We start from the raw sequence: 20,595 nt of genomic DNA, 5'->3' as shown, positions 1-20,595 counted from the left end.
TAGTTTTAAAAAGCTACCAATGGGATAAAAATAAAATATTCCCGGGTATGGGATATCGTGCCAGCACCGGTCCGGGTATGGCGTACAAGATGTTACCTCACTACAAAATGGTGGACAACAAACAAGAAGGTCCCATTATGCCTACAGGTGAAAACGTGATGACAATCGAAACATTTGCACATTTGTTTGATATTTACTGATGAAATCTCCGTTTCTCGTATATGCTCGATACGTTACTGTAAAAGTCATAACTCGTGTTTAAAATTAAAACGTAATTTTTGCAATTTTATTCAGGGATCGTGTTTAGTAACAGTGGTTTCGGTACTGTATTTTCAGTACTGGTTCCTGGTTCTTCACCACGTTGTCTACTCCGTTGTCAATCTATGAAACCGTCAATATTATTCATTGTTTATACAATGTTTAGAGATTGTTTCATGCCATATAATAAAACGACATCAATTCTATGGCAATTTTCAACATTATTACAATATGTATCAGAATGTTTTGACAAATGTCATTCATACTTCATGTTTTGAAGAGATATACAGTATTCCAGTATTAATCTGTTCACAAGAAAATAACCAAACGTTCTCACATGACATATGTGCAATTAGTTTCCAGTAAAACTGAAGACAAATTTTGATACACAAATAACACTATAATTATACCATAGATACATTGCTATGTTTATATATTTACATTTTGGTGGCAAAGCCACGATATAAACTAAGTAAAAAGATTTGCAGTCTATGTGACCATAATTGACACCCAAAACGTGACATCAATCCATGTTGTGCATGAATATATTCACCCATCGGAACTACTTGTAACTAACGTAAATTGTTTTTTGAACAGACTGTTTTTTTTGTTTGCCAATCTGAACGTGACAATTGAATTTTGAAAATAGAGGGTTTTCTATTTGTTGAACCCCATTGACGAAATCGCTGAATATTGGCATTTTTTATGCTAACTCAATTTTAATTTTCAAAAATAACAAAACGAATATGTCTAGGGAATGTAAATATAATAATTAAACTGTCTTTTTTTGGTGTCTATGGTCAATATAGATGCCCGAGCTTTGCAAACAAATGTATTATTGTAGATATTGTGCTACAATATGACGTTTGTTTGCAAAGCTCTGGCATCTATATCAACCATAGACACCTAAAAAAGACAGTTTAATTCTTTAAGAGACGCAGCTGGCTCTGTGGTTAAACTGCAGACAAGTTAATTTTAAGTATAATCCATGGTTGTTAATTAAACAAATTAAATCCTAATATGGTTTGGAGGTCCAGGGTTTGCATCTGAGTCTGGCTGCTGCAATTTTTCCTATCATGTTACATTAAAATAACATTCACAAATAAGCTTGATGGAATATACACAAAACATGAATGTCTGGACAGATTATGCGTGAATGCATGACATGCTATCACAAATAGTGTTTTCATTTATATATGGTAGCGTGAAAATAATTAAGTTATTAAAATAAAAACTATATTAGCTATCCATTTCCTGTCAGTGTATATATGGTAACGTGAAAATAATTAAGTTATTAAAAACTATATTAGCTATCCATTTCGATTCCTGTCAGTAGTAACCCATAAACATCTTTTCCACCCAACAAACTTGACATCATGATAATGACATGGTGTATATCATCACAACAGTATGAACTGTCAGTAGTACATTAGTGATCATGGCTGCCAATGCAATGCACCCTTAATATGATAAAGTTATGTTAATTATTACAATTCAACATTTTACAATTCAAATGCATTAAAAATATATTAATGAATACACAGATATGGATGTGTAGAGACAGAGTATCTGACAGTGTAGTGAAAATCGGGGGAGTTTTCTCCCTTGGTTGGAACTCATTCCGCACGTGAACTAGTATTTAATCCCGCGGGGTGTCAGAGAGCGGTCTCTTTGATCCTGAACCCCGCAATGTGAACGTGAAGCCACTAAACGTGAGTACTTGTCACCACAATGTTGGGTTGGGAATACGGGCGCATTCATTAGTCTTCTAGATAAGGCTGGTGATACCCTGCTCCAGTTTTCTCTAGAACTGCATCTATTATTTAATGAATTGTATCCCTTTTTATATACTCTGTATATGCAGATCAGTGTAGGGGCCGCGTTGGCCCATGGTTAAGGTGTACCGACACTTTATCACTAGCCCTCCACCACTGGGTTGCGTGTTCGAAACCTACGTGGGGCAGTTGCCAGGTACTGACCGTAGGCTGGTGGTTTTTCTCCGGGTACTCCGGCTTTCCTCCACCTCCAAAACCTGGCACGTCCTTAAATGACCCTGGCTGTTAATAGGACGTTAAACAAAAACAAACAAACAAACAAGCAGATCAGTGTTTCTTTATTTTGCAGATTAAGCACAAAGAGAAAATATGGAAGTTTACAGGAAAAAGGAAGTGGTTCCTCTCCTGGAACGGGAGTTTACCTTTCATCCTATGAATTCACAGAAAGAATCAAAGACATTTCAAGATGAACAAGAAAATGACGAGGTGGAGGAAAAATTTGAAGAAGAGATTCTGGCGATGGAAAACAAAAAATGGAGGGGCGTATCTTTGGTTTGGCAGGATGCTGTTTTACTAACACTGGACTTCCTACAGATATTTGCCCTGATACAGTCTATGGCACTTCGCTGGACTTATTCATCTGACTGGCTGGCAAAGGGATATTTTTTCTTCCTGTTCAATCTAGATGTCTGGGAGTTTATAAAGCTGCATGAGAATGTCTGGATTGATGTGAAGAGCTACTACACTCCCAGTGACTCTGTTCCGTTGTCCTACTGGTATATTGCGGTTGGTTGGTTTTCAGGCATAGCAGGCTTAGCCCTGCTGTTTGTGATATCCTACATTTTCCTGAAAGTCCGTCAGCCAAGACGACTTGGAAACAAGTTAGCTTGGGTACGACGTATATTTTTCTACCTACTACAAGTTCTGACACTGCCTCTGGGGACAACCATTGCCCACTTACTTCACTGTAACGATGACAACAAGGTTGACGTGATGAACGATATGGAGTGTTTTTCAGGCATGCACTGGCTGTATGTGACGTTTGGTGTTGTCTTCGCTGTTCTTCTCTTCATTGTCTTCCCTGTATACATTGTTTTCAAGGTTCGCAGGGAATCTGTCGGCTCGTGCAGCAAACATCACGAGTCCTTTCTGCTTCTGAAGGAGTCCGAGTACAAAATAGGGTTAAGTAAAGCCTGGTTGTACAGTGATATGTATTTATATTCCTCGTACCGTTTCTGGGGTATGTACCATCGAGTGATCATACAGATCGTCAAGATGATTTTGTTGATTGTTTATGTGGCAACATTTAAGAACATTGTTACTCAGGCCTGGACTCTTGCAGCTTTCCTTGCTATTTTCTTTGTCCTTTTCGTCTTTATCCGACCCTACAGATTGAAAAGTTTTAACATAATGTTGGCAATGAATTACCTCCTCCTGATGGGCCTGACACTGATCGGAGCCATGAAGACGGAGTTTAACGCCTACACACTGGACAACCCCTGGATGACGCCTGGCTACAGTATGTGGTTGGTGGCTGTTTGTATGGGATTCTGGGCCCTCACTTGGTTTGTGTTTTTTCTGCATCTGTTATTCTACAAGATCCGTCATTGCTGTAATAGCAGCAAGCTTCCTCTGTGGCCAACCTTTACCAACTCCGATGAAGATTACATAAGTCCAGAGTCTAGAAAGTTCCTCAAGACTTTCCTCAGAGCTCGATTTATTCTGGGTAGGTATACATATATTGAATTTCCTGTCGTAGTTGTACTCGATGAATATTTGTAATATGTGTACAATTCGCATCCATGTATGTAAATATATTGCGATCCAGGTACTCATATCGTCTAATAGACGACTTCCACTTTGATTATGTCAGGATATCGGGCCGACTATCACTGCGCCATTGAAAACGTTCTTTTTAAGAACGCTGATGTGGCACAACGGTATAAGCTGCGGGTATATCTGGCTAGGCGATTGGGTGCCATAGATCGCGAGTTCGGGGCCCTGTCAGGGCACGAGTCATAAAGTTGTCTTCCTTCGTCAATTGTGTTAGTATGTTATATATATATACATGTACATGGCATACATAACAATTCAGGTTGCTGTTTTTTTCAATTATTTTTTGTGACTTACCATTCACTATCTGTAAATTTCTGAAAGAAAAATTATATCGATTGTCTAATGTAAAAATGAATTATGGAAAATATTTTGAGCTACCTTCATGACATTGATAATTACATAATTGAATTTAGAATATACAAACCCATTAGAGTAAGCACTCTCAAAGTAATATTTCATTTGGGTTTTATTGCAGACAAAACAAAAGAGTCGCCTCCAATATTTGCCCAAGTTCACGACCTCGCACAACAGATCAAGATTCTGAATGTTTATTGCCGGGAGGCAGAGTACCTTGGTGACGCCCTCCATGGTATCATGTGGGACTTGCTGGATGAGATGATTGATGTGCACTCTGACCTTTCACAGAAATCTCTGTTTGCTGGTTAGTTTCTGATAAGCTACTATGTGGTCATTCAGTAGTTGTATACAAGTGTTTCTTTTAATAGGGCCTTGAATTTGTGGAAAGTTCAGACAAATTGTCAAGCTATTCTGATAGGACCCTTGAGTCCATGGTAAAGTTAGATAAATTGTACATGTCCAGCCATTCTGATAGGACCTTTGAGTCTAGGGTAAAGCTAAACATATTCTGATTGGACCTTTGAGTCTAGGGTAAAGCTAGACAAATTGTTTAGTCATTCTGATGGGACCTTTGAGATTTGGTTTGGTCCAGGGTATATAGAGTGTCATGGTTGGTATGCTGAGTGCTATTAATGAAATGCAGATTTATGTGTGTTATGAAAATGATGTAATTTCACACTCGACTGCTTCCATTACAGAGACAGTGAAGGAGTCCATACGCTACACCTCCCAGGAATTCCTCAAACTGATGCCATCCTTTACACAGAGACTGGCTCAGCGCGACTACGACTTCATCCTTGTCAACCCGATAAAGAAACGCATGCTCCTCAAAATGTACTGCATGGGTAGGTTACAGTTCTTATACTCCATGTCTTCTTTATTGTCCTCTAAATATTTGGTGACATTAATTATTTATCATTATTTATCAAAAGTAATCGGTAATCAGATGGCCATTGTACAGATTTATTTGTGCCTGTATTAAGATAAGATAAGATAATTATGGACGCAGGTAAAGGAATTGCCTCTGTATCTATATCCAAGATATCATCTATGAAATTGATCATTATTCATCAAAACTGTTCATAAGTGATCTTTTATCTGTATAATAAGTATGTATTTTGAATAGTAATATATATTGTGTGACAAAGTTCTTCAATAAAAGTTAAAAAATACTGTAATTACAACCAGTTCGTATCTTAAGTTTAAAATATTTTTACATGGCCACAGTTATCAAAACGCACAATCTTATTGGTGAATGACTTTGGCTAATGACCAGTGTCCATTTTTGTAGGATTATTCCTGAATGGCCGAAAGGAAACGGTGGTCAAAACTCAAATATTGACCAAGCCTGCACTGGACACAATCTGGCAGGAAACTGACCATAGAAGTGATGTAGAAGGTCAGTATTTGATGATGTTGATATTTATTTTTCACATACAGTGACTTTATGTCCAATATTTGTTCACTGTTCAGAGTTTGCATTTAAGCCATCCCTATAGCATTTTGAAACATGAGAAGTGAAAAGGACCCCATTAGTTTTCATTTAATTTCATTACAGAAGGACTTTTTAAAATTGGACCACATTTATGAAATCCTCCATGCAAAGCCTCCATTTATTTAATCTTACTATCTAGCAGTAAAATAAAATACAGAGAAGCCGACAACTTGCTTTTTCACGGATTTGGGAATAGTCCTTTTTGCCTCATTTTGAGAAGAAAATTGGTGAATTAGGAAAGAAATTTTTCAGGATTTAACTACAAATTTTGGGAATTTTGTTAAAATATGAAATATTATCAATTGGGAATAATGTCCTTTATTGGCCCCTAAAAGCCCTGCAATGAATGACACATGAATTCCTTGTTGTTTAAGTTTTGAAATGATTACACTTTTGTATGTTATAGAGGGATACTACGAGGACCTGTTCCCAGACCCGTTGGAGATTCAGTCCGATTCCTCAGTTGACATGTCCTTGGAAAGTGCAGAATCAGATGATGTATGTTTCCATTATCACACTAATCTCCCCAAATATTTTCCTGAGGCTGTTTCCATTTTCACAATTATTTTCCAAAACAATTTCCTAAGACTCTGAAGGACTTGTACAATTACCTGGTAAGCTCCCTGAAATATCCCAGAGACTCTCAGAGTTTCACAAAATGACCTCCCTTTGATATCCTGTAGACTCCAGGTTTCACACAATTATCTTCCTGAAATGTCCGAGAGACTCTGTAAGGGTTAACACATTTACCTCCTTAAAATGTCCTAGATACTCTGACAGTAGGTTTCACACAATTACCTCCCTAAAATACCCCAGAGCCTCTGCAGGACTACACAATCACCAGCCTTAAAAATTTCCTGGATACACTGCAATACTACTCTATTTTTTTTAATACCTCCCTAAAATATCCTGGAGACTCTCCAGGTTTCACACATTTGCCTCCTTAAAAATATCCTGGAGATGCTGCAGGACTATACAGTTTTCTTCCAAAAATATCTAAGAGACAATAATCTCTGAAATATGGAAAGTGCAGGACAATGATTTCCCTTAAAATGTCCCGGAAACTCTGCAGGATTTTTGCAATTATCTCCCTGGAATAGTAGAAATGCAGAGGATGTCCACCTCTTGTTTACTCTATCTATACACATATCCCAAGAGCCTTCATACTTGATTGATAGATGTTTTCAATGATCTCTAGATTATAAACACCCTTTCGTCATTGTGTAGAATATTTCTATTTGGGACCCAACTCTATGTAAATATAGAATGAAGTATTTTGGACTGTTTCCCAGGAAAATGGCTAGAAAATCCTAAAAAAGCTGATAAACATTAAAAAATGCTGACTTATGTGGAATATTCGAATATGCCCAAATGATCATTATAATGTTGATGTCTTTTCATTGGGTTGGTCCAAACACCTGGGGGTAAAGAATTTTGACACTGTAGGCTACCAATACAATTTTAGGACTGGCATGATGCATTTGATAAAGTACATATATATATATATAATAGGCATACACTTTTATGTCATGAATTATTTAGTATTATTTCTATGCTTTACAGGATGTCAGCTTCAGCAGAATGTATGGCCAGCTGCCCCAGGTAGAGACCCTCAAACCAGACTTCTTCAGGTATATTAATTTGACAGACCTTATAGAGTTTAGGTTTAATGCTGTTTCACCGGTAACAGAAAGAGAAATGGGCTAATTTAATTATTTATATTGGTGCATTCAAAGACTTATAAAAAAATATTCAGTACAACCTATTAATGGTAATGATCTCTATTGTTGATTAGACCAGTCAGTTCACCACGCCCAGGATCCGCATCTTCTGCATCGCTCCGTCCAGGATCAGCTTCATCCATGAACCGCCCTGGGTCAGCATCGTCTCCTATGCGTTCTGGGTCCAGTGGGTCCCTCCCCAGGTCAGCAGCCTCACTCCAACGTCCATCATCTGGGGCCTCTCTTGGAAGTCAAGGTCACAATAATCCAGGGTTCATTCCAGAGGAGGAGGCCCTTCCAGGATATATAGAGGCTGTGGATGATCGCCCTGCCAGTCGAGAGAGTGTCAGTGTCATCGACAGTAACCAAACTGGTAAGTTCTTATGTTTATTTCAGATGTGAAATGTTTTGCAAGCAAGTAGAATTTCAATAAAATTTTCATTTTCTTGAGAATATTGTTTAGTTGGCTAATGTTAGATGTTTATATCCCATTCTTAAGACAGGTATCTATTATCTTTTAATGTTCGTGTAACAAATAAATTTGTTTTTCCAAACAAATTAAATAAATAAAAAAAATTGATCTGATACACAGATATTCAGTAGACCAGATTACTTTTGAGTTTTTCTTGTGCCTTGGTGGGCCCGCGGTGGCCGAGTGGTTAAGGTATCCTGACACTTTGTCACTGCCCCTCCACCTCTGGGTTGTGAGTTTGAAATCCATATGGGGCAGTTGCCTGATACTGACCGTAGACTGGTTTTTCTCCGGGTACTCCGGCTTTCCTCCACCTCCAAAACCTGGCACGTCCTTAAATGACTGGCTGTTGATAGGACGTTAAACAAAATAAAACAAAGCAAATTGTGCCTTGGTTAATGCACTCAACAAACTTGACACCTTTTCTTTCCTGTTCAAAACCATTTCTAGTGTAAGTGTCTGTTTTGTTGTTACAGACTTGGGACCAGAAGGGAGTAATGTACCGGAGTTGCTACAAGCTGCTGATGCTGTGATAGACATGGATACTCCAGTCATACCTTCACAAGGATCTCCAAGGAAGAAAAAACTAAAGAAAAGGAGTTCTAGGAACAAAATGTCCGGCAGAAGAGAGTCTAATGCCTGAACATTTTGCTGTTGAAGAGAGGGAACTCACAATTCATTTTGTTTTGTGTTTTGGTGGGGGAACGGGGTAAAGAACAAAAGGAAGTAAATATTCATATACATTTAAGAAGAGAAATAAATTAAAATTTCAAATTTATCTTTTCAGTAACTATTTAGAAGATTTGAAAACTTTTAAGAAGAACAAAATATGGATGTTTCTGATTTAATCTTTTCAGTAATTATTTGGAATTCGAACATTTTTTAGTGAATTTTTCAGCAAAATGATTGTTAATATATATCCAGAAGTGATATGTGATGAAAAAAACATGAACCGTAAACACCAGTCATATTGCTTCATAAGTTACCTAGTAGTGAACAACTAATTTTACTCACCCTAATATGTTATGAATTTGAATTTTTGATTACACTTAGAAAGATTTTTTTAATTATGATAATTAATCTATTGATTGTATGGAATGTTTTATACAAATATTATGTAAAAGCTGTGATATTTAATGACTTGTTGATCAATTTGTCAATTAATTGTTGAAATAATGATATTTTTATATGCTGTTTTGATTTGTATCTCTAGAATCCAGTGCTTTAATTAGTTTATCAGAAATACTAATTAACACGTCCAGTATAATATATCACACTTGATATATAGAAATATATTCTCAAATCTAATGGCATTTCAATGAAAATAGCTTTTTAGAGTTTAAATTTGTAGTCATTTATCTTTTTGCTGTAAAATTAGATGACTTTCATGTTTTGATAAATTTAAGAATCAAAACTGTGGCAGATGACTATGGATTCAAATTTTGAAAACATTTATCGAAGTTGACAAAAACATTAAAATGATGTGGTGTCTTACAGTTCTGAGATTCATTATATTTACATTTGTGGCAGGTCCACCTGTATTGATTGTATGGAGATACAAGTAGTGTTTGTAATCAGGTAGGTTATGTCCCTTTGTAAGATTTAGTTATGTCCCTTGTAAGATTTAGTTATGTCCCTTTGTAAGATTTAGTTATGTCCCTTTGTAAGATTTAGTTATGTCCCTTAGTAAGATTTGGTTATGTCCCTTTGTAAGATTTAGTTATGTCCCTTTGTAAGATTTGGTTATTTCACTTTTTGAAATTTAGTTACGTCCCTTTGTAAGATTTAGTTATGTCCCTTGTAAAATTTAGTTACGTCCCTTTGTAAGATTTAGTTATGTCCCTTTGTAAGATTTGGTTATTTCACTTTTTGAAATTTAGTTACGTCCCTTTGTAAGATTTAGTTATGTCCCTTTGTAAGATTTAGTTATGTCCCTTGTAAGATTTAGTTACGTCCCTTTGTAAGATTTAGTTATGTCCCTTTGTAAGATTTAGTTATGTCCCTTTGTAAGATTTGGTTATGTCCCTTTGTAAGTCTTTGTAAGATTTGGTTATGTCCCTTTGTAAGATTTGGTTATGTCCCTTTGTACGATTTGGTTATGTCCCTTTGTAAGATTTGGTTATGTCCCTTTGTAAGATTTGGTTATGTCCTCTGTAAGTCTTTGTAAGATTTGGTTATGTCCCTTTGTAAGATTTGGTTATGCCCCTTTGTAAGATTTAGTAATGTGAACTTATGCCTCTTCATTTCCCCCCAATCTTTGGGACGTTCCTGCAGAACTTGCATGGAAAGTATAAAACATTGTAGGTATTGGAATCAATAGTGAAAAAAAGGTGAATGTTTCCTTTACAACATTGCAGAGTGTTACACCATCTGTTATGGTGTAATATTGAGTAACTAATATCGCGCTACTAATGCTATGGTTAAATTTTGAAATGGAAATGATGACCAATTTTACAATGCGAAGTTTCCTAGCTGAAACAAACTCTGTATTTGAGGATAAAGTATTTTTATGTAGTTGGTAATGAAAGCCTTTAATACTACCGGTAAATGCAGCCATGTTGTAGTGAATTTGTGATGAAGACAGAATATGAAAACTTTCAGACCAAAATCTTCAGTAAATCATATAGCCTTTAATTGTTCCGATATCCAAATCCTGTCTTTCTTTGTTCTCCAGGCAGATTGATCATCTGTACAAACTGGGGATGTTTTATATGCTAAAAATGTAGAAATTGTTTTTTTGACATATTTTAAGTGTTTTTGATTGTAGTGTTAGTAATATAAGTGATAGACATGTTTTAATATTTCATCATTTTTTATTTCAATGCTAATTTCATTCCGTCCCTTTGTTACTAGAATCTGTCCATTGTCATGTTAATAATTTTGTTTGTATATATCACTTTGTACTTATATTTTATCACATTAGATGAGTAATCAAGAGCTGGGTCTCAATTATATTTAACAGCTGGATCTGTATCATAAAAACTTTAATGTAAAAGTGAGTTATTTTAATGTGTCTATATAAAATTCCTGTTTATATCATGGACCACTTTAAGAGGAAATGTTATATTAAGTGATAGTTGATATTAAGTGGGATCAAACGATAGGTATATCTACCTATTCCAGAAAAATACAAATGATCTACAGTAACTGTACATGAAATGGTCACAAAATTAAAACATTATCTATTTGTGATGAAATACATGTCTTTTTGACATTTGATGATAATAATCCGTCCAAATGAAGTGATATTTTTATTCTAGGAATTATACAATTTGAAATTTGGATGCTATTAAAATTTCTTTCAAACTATAATCATTTGTTGAATTTTTAATCATGGTGAATTTATACAACACAGCAAACCACTGAAATGGGTATTTTACCATTGTCAACTAACGTTGTCTACCTGCAGATATGGAACATACATCTAACTAATTTATTTGATAATCGGATAACTTGAAGCTGGTATCGACTGGACAATCAAACGAGGGGTACAGCTCATCACTGTTGGTAAAGATCAACAAAAGAGTTCCATTTTTCTGAAGTTTTTAGAGCATTTCAAAGTAAGTGTTTGGTAATTCCATCGGTTCCACAGCAGAGCTTTCATTTATGGACCTTGTGATCTGATGTTACCAATGAGTTTCGCTCTAATTGAATTCTTTTCTTCACTCTCACTGTTACCACAGAATTTACTGTTTCCACAACATTTCTTAGAATCGGTTCCTGATTTTACAAAACGTTCTGTGCATCAGTTTTGAGGTCTAGTACATGTAAATAGTGCATTTTGCTATTATGAGATTTATATTATCAATATTTTTCCTGTTACCAACAAAGACAAGTTACCAAAATTACTAATTTTGTGACTTCCAGAGCCGATACCTGTATTAAAACTTGTTTCATTTCATATATAAATATCAATATTGTGGTCACATAATGCCTTTTTCTGTGAAGAATTTTTGTATTTGTCCTCTTCTACATTGAATATTATGCCTGAAGTTTGTACTATCATAAACTCCTTTAGCATCTGTTGGACTAGGTCCTGACTTTCAAAATCCAAGATACTCGCCCATCCGCCATCTAGGTTTCATATCGGTCAAAAAATGCAGTATACAAAGCTAATGACTGTTTAGAACATAAAATTTGAATAAAAAATTTCCTCACCAGTATATTGTGAGAAATATCATAAAAATTGTCAAAACATATCAAGACGACCCAAAGATGAAGGGCAATTTGAACAGATCAACATCTGTTGATGGTGAACAAAAAATGACAAAAACACCATTGGACTTTCAACGATTTATTATCAGACTGTCGCTAGAGACAGTTCTAGACAAAGAAAATATAGGAGTGGGTCTATGGATACATATGTAGTAGTGTATTACTGCTCTATACCAGGAATGTCACTAGGAACCAGACCAAAAAAGATTTCTATCACATACGATGAGCATGAGAGACTATGACCTACGTTACCACGACAACAGTTTACATGGAACAGTGCATGTTGAGAAGGACACCTTTATACAGGGGTGATGATGAGCACACAAGAAACACATCCACCGGAGTTACAAGTTATAAATATTCTGACAGTACACTACACTCTCCGATTACGGGAGATATTCTGACAGTACGTAACAGTCTCCGATTACGGGAGATATCTTGACAGTACGCTACACTCTCCAATTATGGGAGATATTCTGACAGTACGTAACAGTCTCCGATTACGGGAGATATCTTGACAGTATGCTACACTCTCCGGTTACGGGAGATATTCTGACAGTGCGCTACACTCTCCGATTACGGGAGATATCTTGACAGTACGATACACTCTCCAATTACGGGAGATATTCTGACAGTACGCTACACTCTCCGGTTACGGGAGATATTCTGACAGTGCGCTACACTCTCCGATTACGGGAGATATCTGGACAGTACGCTACACTCTCCAATTACGGGAGATATTCTGACAGTACGCTACACTCTCCGATTACGGGAGATATCTTGACAGTATGCTACACTATCCGATAACGGGAGATATTCTGACAGTACGCTACACTCTCTGATTACGGGAGATATCCTGACAGTATGTTACACTCTTCAACATCAGGAGACATTCTTACGGTACGCTACACTCCGATTATGGGATATATTTTGACAGTATGACACTCTAACATCAGGAGATATTCTGACGGCGTACTCGACAATATGCTATGCTCTCCGATGATGAGATATTCTGGCAGTACGTTACGTTACACTCTCTGATGATGGGAGATATTCTGACAGTATGCTGCCCTCTCCAATGATAAGAGATATTCTGACAGGAGTAACACTCTCCTATAACAAGATATTCGGACAGTACATTACGCTCTCCAATGACGAGAGATATTCAGACAATATGCTATGCTCTCCGGTGACGAGAGATATTTTAATAGGAGTTCCACTCTCAGAAAACGAGAGATATTCTGACAGTGCACTATGCTCTCAGATGATGAGAGATGTTCTGACAGGAGTTACATTCTCTGATGACGAGAGATATTCTGACAGTACACTATGCTCTCAGATGATGAGAGATATTCTGACAGGAGTTGCATTCTCTGGTGATGAGAGATATTCTTACAATGCACTATGCTCTCCGATGATGAGAGATATTCTGACAGGAGTTACATTCTCTGGTGATGAGAAATATTCTGACAATGCACTATGCTCTCCGATAATGAGAGATATTCTGACGGGAGTTACACTCTTTAATGACAAGATATTCTGGCAGTACGATATGCTCTCCGATAATGAGATATTCTGACAGGAGTTACACTCTTTAATGACAAGATATTCTGGCAGTACGATATGCTCTCCGATGATGAGAGATATTCTGACAGGAGTTACACTCTCTGATGATGTTTAAAACAACACAACACCTTGTTGATATAATCACTTTAACAGTTGAAATATCAGCGATTTATGATGTGGGACTGAATAGCTTCACACAGAACTTGTATGTTTAAATAAGATTATCTATATTTCTATAACATCTTGTTCATAGTACTGTGTCACTTGAAAAAAAATTTCAGGTCCTGTTTTCGATAACTTTTAACAAAATTAACAACATGAGTAACACTATACAATGATATTAGTTACTTAAGGGATCAATATACCACTGCACCAAATCTGTAACTCTCTCACCTCGACTACCTTGCTGACCAGATGACCAGATGTTGGTCCTGATAACACCTCACTGACCAGATTTTGTTCCCTATTGAACATCTCTGAACATATGTTGGTCCCAGTATAACACAAATTTAATGACTTTTATAATACATATGAATATTATATAGTATAATATGTAGGCTTGAAAAATGTTAATATGCTAATATTGTGACCATACATATTCACTATCGGGAGAAAATTTATATACAGTTGATGAAGTCATGAATGACACTACACAGGAAATAAAATTCAACATTTGAATTTTGTGTCAAATGGAATGTTCTGACATGAACTAAACCCAGTTGTAATGACCTAGTTGTCTACACTGAGTGCAGATGAATCTGACTGTATACTTTATAGATTTGGAATGGAAATGTAATAAAATGTTAACAAAGTAAGATAACGGACATAAAGTTTTCAACAGTTAATAATTATGAATGAGAGCTTAGTTAAAGTTAATCTTTATTGTCTTGGATTTCACAGATATGACCTTCACCTTGGATTTCACTAGTTTAACAGGTCAAGGTCATACAACCCAATACCTAGCATGACCTTCACCATGGATTTCACTCATTAAGCAAGTCAAGGTCATACAACCCCAATACCTGACATAACCTTCACTTTGGACTTCACACAACCCAAGTCAAACAACCCAATGCCTGACATGACCTTCACCTTGGATTTCACTCGTTCAGCAGGTCAAGGTCAAACAACATCATGCCTCATATGACCACCTTGGAATGATTGTAAATTACTATCCTCTTCAATAGAATCAATGGAATAAATAAAAGTATACGTTCCTACATAAAAACAAGTGATTTCACAACCTAATAAATCTATAGAGATATAACAACAACAGAGGTAAATAACGGGATTATATAAACATCACCAGAAGTATGGTATCTACCCACCAAAGGAGCGGGGCCCGACATTCACCAAACCTGTGGCAGATTTAACAGGAAGAAATCTGTGTTACATAAATCCTGATGCTTTATATACATAATACCAACCAGAAGAAGAAAATTTAAAACAATATTTCAACAGTTAACACAAGGAACAGCACAGCGATATTGCAGCAATTTTCTTTTTGAACAAGTTGGTCCATCAATTACAGACTCATCCAATGAGACAATTTATCATGAGAGGATTTCAAAGTTGATTGTGGACCAATAAAAAGGATATATTGCACACAGATGATATTACCCTTATCAAGCTTTAGTATACAGCCATAGCAAGCTTCACCATCCGAGGAGATTGCCAACGATAGATAAGACCTTGGTCACTATAACACATACAGAGCATCGTCTAAAGCATTGTTCATTTAAAACTACAATATAACATTACAATGCAGGAATTCTGTTAGATATATAAGCATTGTTGTATAGTGATATTGTCCACTAGAATTCATTTCTAAATCTGATGGTTATCATGTCAAATGGTGCTATTTTGTCATGAAAGTCTAAGCAAGGGAGATAACTCATGATTGTATGGTTGAGCTTAAATCCCCACCCAGCAGGTCAACCTGGAATGCTACTGTGGGATTTCATCCTATGTTAAATTCCAACACTTCTGTGGCAGCTTATTATCAAGGGAGATTACTCTAGAAGATTAACAATAAATCTTGATGAACACAACCATATAAAGTATAAAAAAAAATTCAAGGAATTGCAACAAAATCTGGCAAAAAAAACATAATAAAATGTATATATATTTTTCTCGTGTTACAGACCAGCAATTGTCTGTTGTATCATGATAATAAAGACAAACGACACGCTCTCTCTGTCTCGGTAAACATATCAAACATGAATCGACAAAAATCAGATGATTTTCTTCAGACACAAATATGTTCTTACAAAAACACTTGTCTTCAACAGTATAAACAATATCCTCAATCATTCGAGAACATCCAGCTTGCTGACACATCAGTTGAATTACTTCAAAACATTTAGCAAAAATTCTTTGTCTTTTAGTACAGTAAATCTTTCATGTGGCCCTCCTTAGTTTGCCGACACATTTAAATATTTTCTTCTGCGTTTTCTTACAATTTGTTCACACATCTTCAATATAATACCAAATATAAGAACATTGGCAGAATGATAAAGTTTTACTGTGAATTTTCTGTGGATTATGAAGATTTGGAACAGCTGAGTTTACCCTTTGGCTATAGGTGGTTTATAAATGCAGAAATATCCGAAAAACAAAAGGAATGAAATCATGAGAGAAAATATACAACAATGAATGTTAGCAATATTACATGTTATCTAAAATGCGATTTGTCTAATTTGTCAGCACAACTGGGATGCACAATATTACATACATCTACAGTATAACTCAGATAGTCATGTGACATCTACAGTATAACTTGGATAGTCATATGACAATTATAGTATAATTTGGATAGTCATATGACATCTACATTATAACTTGGATAGTCATGTGACATCTACATTATAACTTGGATAGTCATGTGACATCTACAGTATAACTCAGATAGTCATGTGACTCACCAATATTTACACATATAACATCTACCTGTACCACATAGCGCCATCTACAGATTACTTATGTAGTACACTGGCTTTCTACAAACAGGCCTCGCATCCTCTCAGTCGTCATGGCAACCACACAAACAGGGCTCTATATCTGTACAGGAGTTGTTTAAATTTTCATGCTTGGTTGCCATGCCGACCATTACAAGATGGAAGCTACAACCTCTTTCAGTCATGGAAAGGGAGGTAATTAAGGATATGGGCATGCCAGATCTCCAAACAGAGATGATACATAGTGACAATAATAGACAGCCTACTTAACTCAAAAAGTGGAGTTCATCATTATATAGATTACATAGATGTTGGAATGTACGCGGCATATACAGATCTTCACATAAATAATATTGAATATAATAATCGTAACAACTTATCATTTTGGCAGATCAGGTATTTGTAAAATCATTTGTGTCACTATGGCAGATTAGATTGTAATTGTTACTGATGATATTTGAGGTATCAGACATTCCCATAAACCCAACTAACTCACGAGATTCTTTAACTACGGGGCAGTTTGTCCCCCTGACAACCAGGGCAGAAATGTGCAGTGTCCAAAACAAGAAATAACCACTATCACTTATTGTGAGAAACAGACCCTACACATCACACAGTGTTAACAGTTATCTGCCCTTGTCAGCCACCACCTAACACTGGCATCCTCCCTGCTGTGGGTTGGTATTCTCTGTCAGCCTTGTACCTTTCGTCTGACTGTTGATCAGGGAAGGGTCAGAATCCAAACTTTCTGACATTTTGTCGCATATGATATCTACCAATCTTTCGAACACGGCTTTCACGTTGATATTTTCTTTAGCTGATGTCTCGAAGAACTCCAAGCCTGAAAGAAACCAAAAATAATTAGCTTAAAATTATTTGTAATAGAAAGGTTAACACCTCAACTACACTACCACGGAGGTACACACACATATTTTATATATTAACTATTATCAATATTTTTCAAATTAATTTATCTACAGTATACTAAATATATTGATCAACTTCCAGAAGAAACAACCACTGATATGCATAAAGTGAGAACCTGACTTCACCGACACACTGTGGGACAAAGTCCATATGTCGGATAAGACAGTGTGTCAGTTAAGTCAGTGTCGGCAATTAGACTAGAGCATATCACTGATGGATATGGTCAGATGATAGAGGATGTCGTTAAATTAAGTGGTCGGTAAAGTCAGGTTTCACTGTATATATATATTTATGTCATCATTTTCCATTTGGTGTAATACAGGAATTGTAAAATATAACTCCAAGTATAGTTATAACATTACATTATAAACTATTGCAAAAAGTAAAATACCGTCCCTACCGTCGATCTAAGTAGACCAAAATCATCTGTTCGTGGTTTTTTAATTACTATGTTGTATGCCTGACAGGTGTAGTACAATGATCAGATGATTTTAATCAGATTGCTACTACCATGCAACATTCAACGAACATCTTACATTATATAGCAATAATAATAGTAGGTACTGCCATATCTTCAATAGATCATTGATTATCTCATTATGGAGAAATCAATCGACCAAGTTATGGATAAAGAATTCTCTAGGCTCATTAAGGATTTGCTTAAATCATATGAAAAGATAGATATCACTAATAAATTAAAAGAAAAAATCTACAACATTTACCAATTCATGAATATTTATCAACTATAACATTATCAAGGTAACCAAGTCATGAAATATTAATCAACTGATCACATTATCAATGCAATCTTACAATTTATCATTGAACAGGATTAGTTTTTTTTTATCTGAAGCATTTAACAGCCATGTCATGTTCGCAGCATCCTTTAACAAACCTGAAAATTGAAATTCAACACCTTACTCAAAGCAGGTGCTTTTCTCCTATAGATCAAGATTATCTGTATATTGAACAAAGGCTACCCGGAAGTTGTTTTCAAACCTTGACATTATATGCTGTTTAATGTTGAAAATTATGCTTTTGATTATTTTGAAAGAAACATCGTTTATGATCAGCTACAGAACTGTAAATAACATCAAAATTCCTCAGAACAAAGTCAAAAAAAAAAAAATTTTTTTTTTCTTTTTTTTTTTCGCTAAATTTTAGCCAAATATATATATGGATCTCTGGAATAATGAATCAGTGACACAATTAACTGAGGCAATGAATTTTGTAAATTTAACCATGCCAGCCACCAGTATAACAGTCACTGTCAGCGAGAGTAAGATTAATCTCCCTTTAATGTGCTAACTCTAAATAGAATTCCATCTTCACCATGGGTGAGGTCTCAGCCATAATATCCCTGACAATATGCGAGTCTGAAATAGTATCACATTATGTCAGCAGGTCAATAATTTGTACCAAAATTGAGCATTCTGGCCCAGAAAAACCTTGAGGTCTAAATAGCTTTATCATATGCTTCCCATGGCAACAGGATTTGATTTCTTATCAACTCCATAATAACACAATGTCAGATCAACAGTCAACTCCATAATAACAATGTCAGATCAACAGTCAACTCCATAATAACACCATGTCAGATCAACAGTCAACTCCATAATAACACCATGTCAGATCAACAGTCAACTCTATAATAACACCATGTCAGAACAGCAGTCAACTCCATAATAATACCATGTCAGATCAACAGTCAACTCTATAATAACACCATGTCAGATCAACAGTCAACTCCATAATAACACCATGTCAGAACAGCAGTCAACTCTATAATAACACCATGTCAGATCAACAGTCAACTCTATAATAACACCATGTCAGATCAACAGTCAACTCCATAATAACACCATGTCAGATCAACAGTCAACTCCATAATAACACAATGTCAGATCAACAGTCAACTCCATAATAACACAATGTCAGATCAACAGTCAACTCCATGATAACACAATGTCAGATCAACAGTCAACTCCATAATAACACCATGTCAGAACAGCAGTCAACTCTATAATAACACAATGTCAGAACAGCAGTCAACTCCATAATAACACCATGTCAGATCAACAGTCAACTCCATAATAACACCATGTCAGATCAACAGTCAACTCCATGATAACACCATGTCAGATCAACAGTCAACTCCATAATAACACCATGTCAGAACAGCAGTCAACTCCATAATAACACCATGTCAGATCAACAGTCAACTCCATAATAACACAATGTCAGATCAACAGTCAACTCCATAATAACACAATGTCCGAACAGCAGTCAACTCCATAATAACACCATGTCAGATCAACAGTCAACTCCATAATAACACAATGTCAGATCAACAGTCAACTCCATAATAACACCATGTCAGAACAGCAGTCAACTCCATAATAATACCATGTCAGATCAACAGTCAACTCTATAATAACACAATGTCAGATCAACAGTCAACTCCATAATAACACCATGTCAGAACAGCAGTCAACTCCATAATAATACCATGTCAGATCAACAGTCAACTCCATAATAACACAATGTCAGATCAACAGTCAACTCCATAATAACACCATGTCAGAACAGCAGTCAACTCCATAATAACACCATGTCAGATCAACAGTCAACTCCATAATAACACAATGTCAGATCAACAGTCAACTCCATAATAATACCATGTCAGATCAACAGTCAACTCCATAATAACACAATGTCAGATCAACAGTCAACTCCATGATAACACAATGTCAGATCAACAGTCAACTCCATAATAACACCATGTCAGATCAACAGTCAACTCCATAATAATACAACGTCAGATCAACAGTCAACTCCATAATAACACCATGTCAGAACAGCAGTCAACTCCATAATAACACCATGTCAGAACAGCAGTCAACTCCATAATAACAACATGTCAGATCAACAGTCAACTCCATAATAACACCATGTCAGATCAACAGTCAACTCCATAATAACACAACGTCAGATCAACAGTCAACTCCATAATAAC

At 35.9% G+C, this 20,595-nt stretch overlaps 2 protein-coding genes across 6 annotated transcripts in view; one reads left to right on the top strand and one right to left on the bottom strand.

Moving 5' to 3' along the window:
* The first annotated feature begins 66 nt into the window (after window positions 1–66).
* On the top strand, window positions 67–11,226 carry LOC117326203. Its single transcript, XM_033882849.1, has 9 exons — window positions 67–147; window positions 2,383–3,759; window positions 4,345–4,530; window positions 4,925–5,071; window positions 5,518–5,625; window positions 6,128–6,219; window positions 7,285–7,352; window positions 7,517–7,815; window positions 8,391–11,226. The coding sequence occupies exons 2-9, from the start codon at window positions 2,403–2,405 to the stop codon at window positions 8,555–8,557; spliced, it is 2,424 nt and encodes an 807-aa protein (XP_033738740.1). The 5' UTR covers window positions 67–147; window positions 2,383–2,402; the 3' UTR covers window positions 8,558–11,226.
* Window positions 11,227–12,192: 966 nt separating this feature from the next.
* LOC117326204 (ras-related protein Rab-3-like) overlaps window positions 12,193–20,595 on the bottom strand; it is a 61,015-nt gene continuing 52,612 nt past the window's right edge. For all 5 annotated transcript variants that reach the window (XM_033882853.1, XM_033882852.1, XM_033882854.1 and 2 more), the window contains exon 5: window positions 12,193–17,493. In XM_033882853.1, coding sequence (XP_033738744.1) covers window positions 17,303–17,493 — 191 coding nt within the window. In that variant the 3' untranslated portion in view covers window positions 12,193–17,302. The remainder of the gene's footprint in view (window positions 17,494–20,595) is intronic.

The sequence above is a fragment of the Pecten maximus genome, chromosome 4 (genome assembly GCF_902652985.1).
Source record: "Pecten maximus chromosome 4, xPecMax1.1, whole genome shotgun sequence".
NCBI classification, from domain to species: domain Eukaryota; kingdom Metazoa; phylum Mollusca; class Bivalvia; order Pectinida; family Pectinidae; genus Pecten; species Pecten maximus.
This window is presented reverse-complemented; position numbering and strand designations above follow the sequence as displayed.

Coding starts and splice junctions, on each gene's coding strand:
- LOC117326203 (XM_033882849.1), top strand. CDS start 2,403: ATGGAAGTTTACAGGAAAAAGGAAGTGGTTCCTCTCCTGGAACGGGAG. Junction 7,353..7,516: donor CTCAAACCAGACTTCTTCAG/GTATATTAATTT, acceptor ATTGTTGATTAG/ACCAGTCAGTTCACCACGCC. Junction 7,816..8,390: donor CATCGACAGTAACCAAACTG/GTAAGTTCTTAT, acceptor TTGTTGTTACAG/ACTTGGGACCAGAAGGGAGT.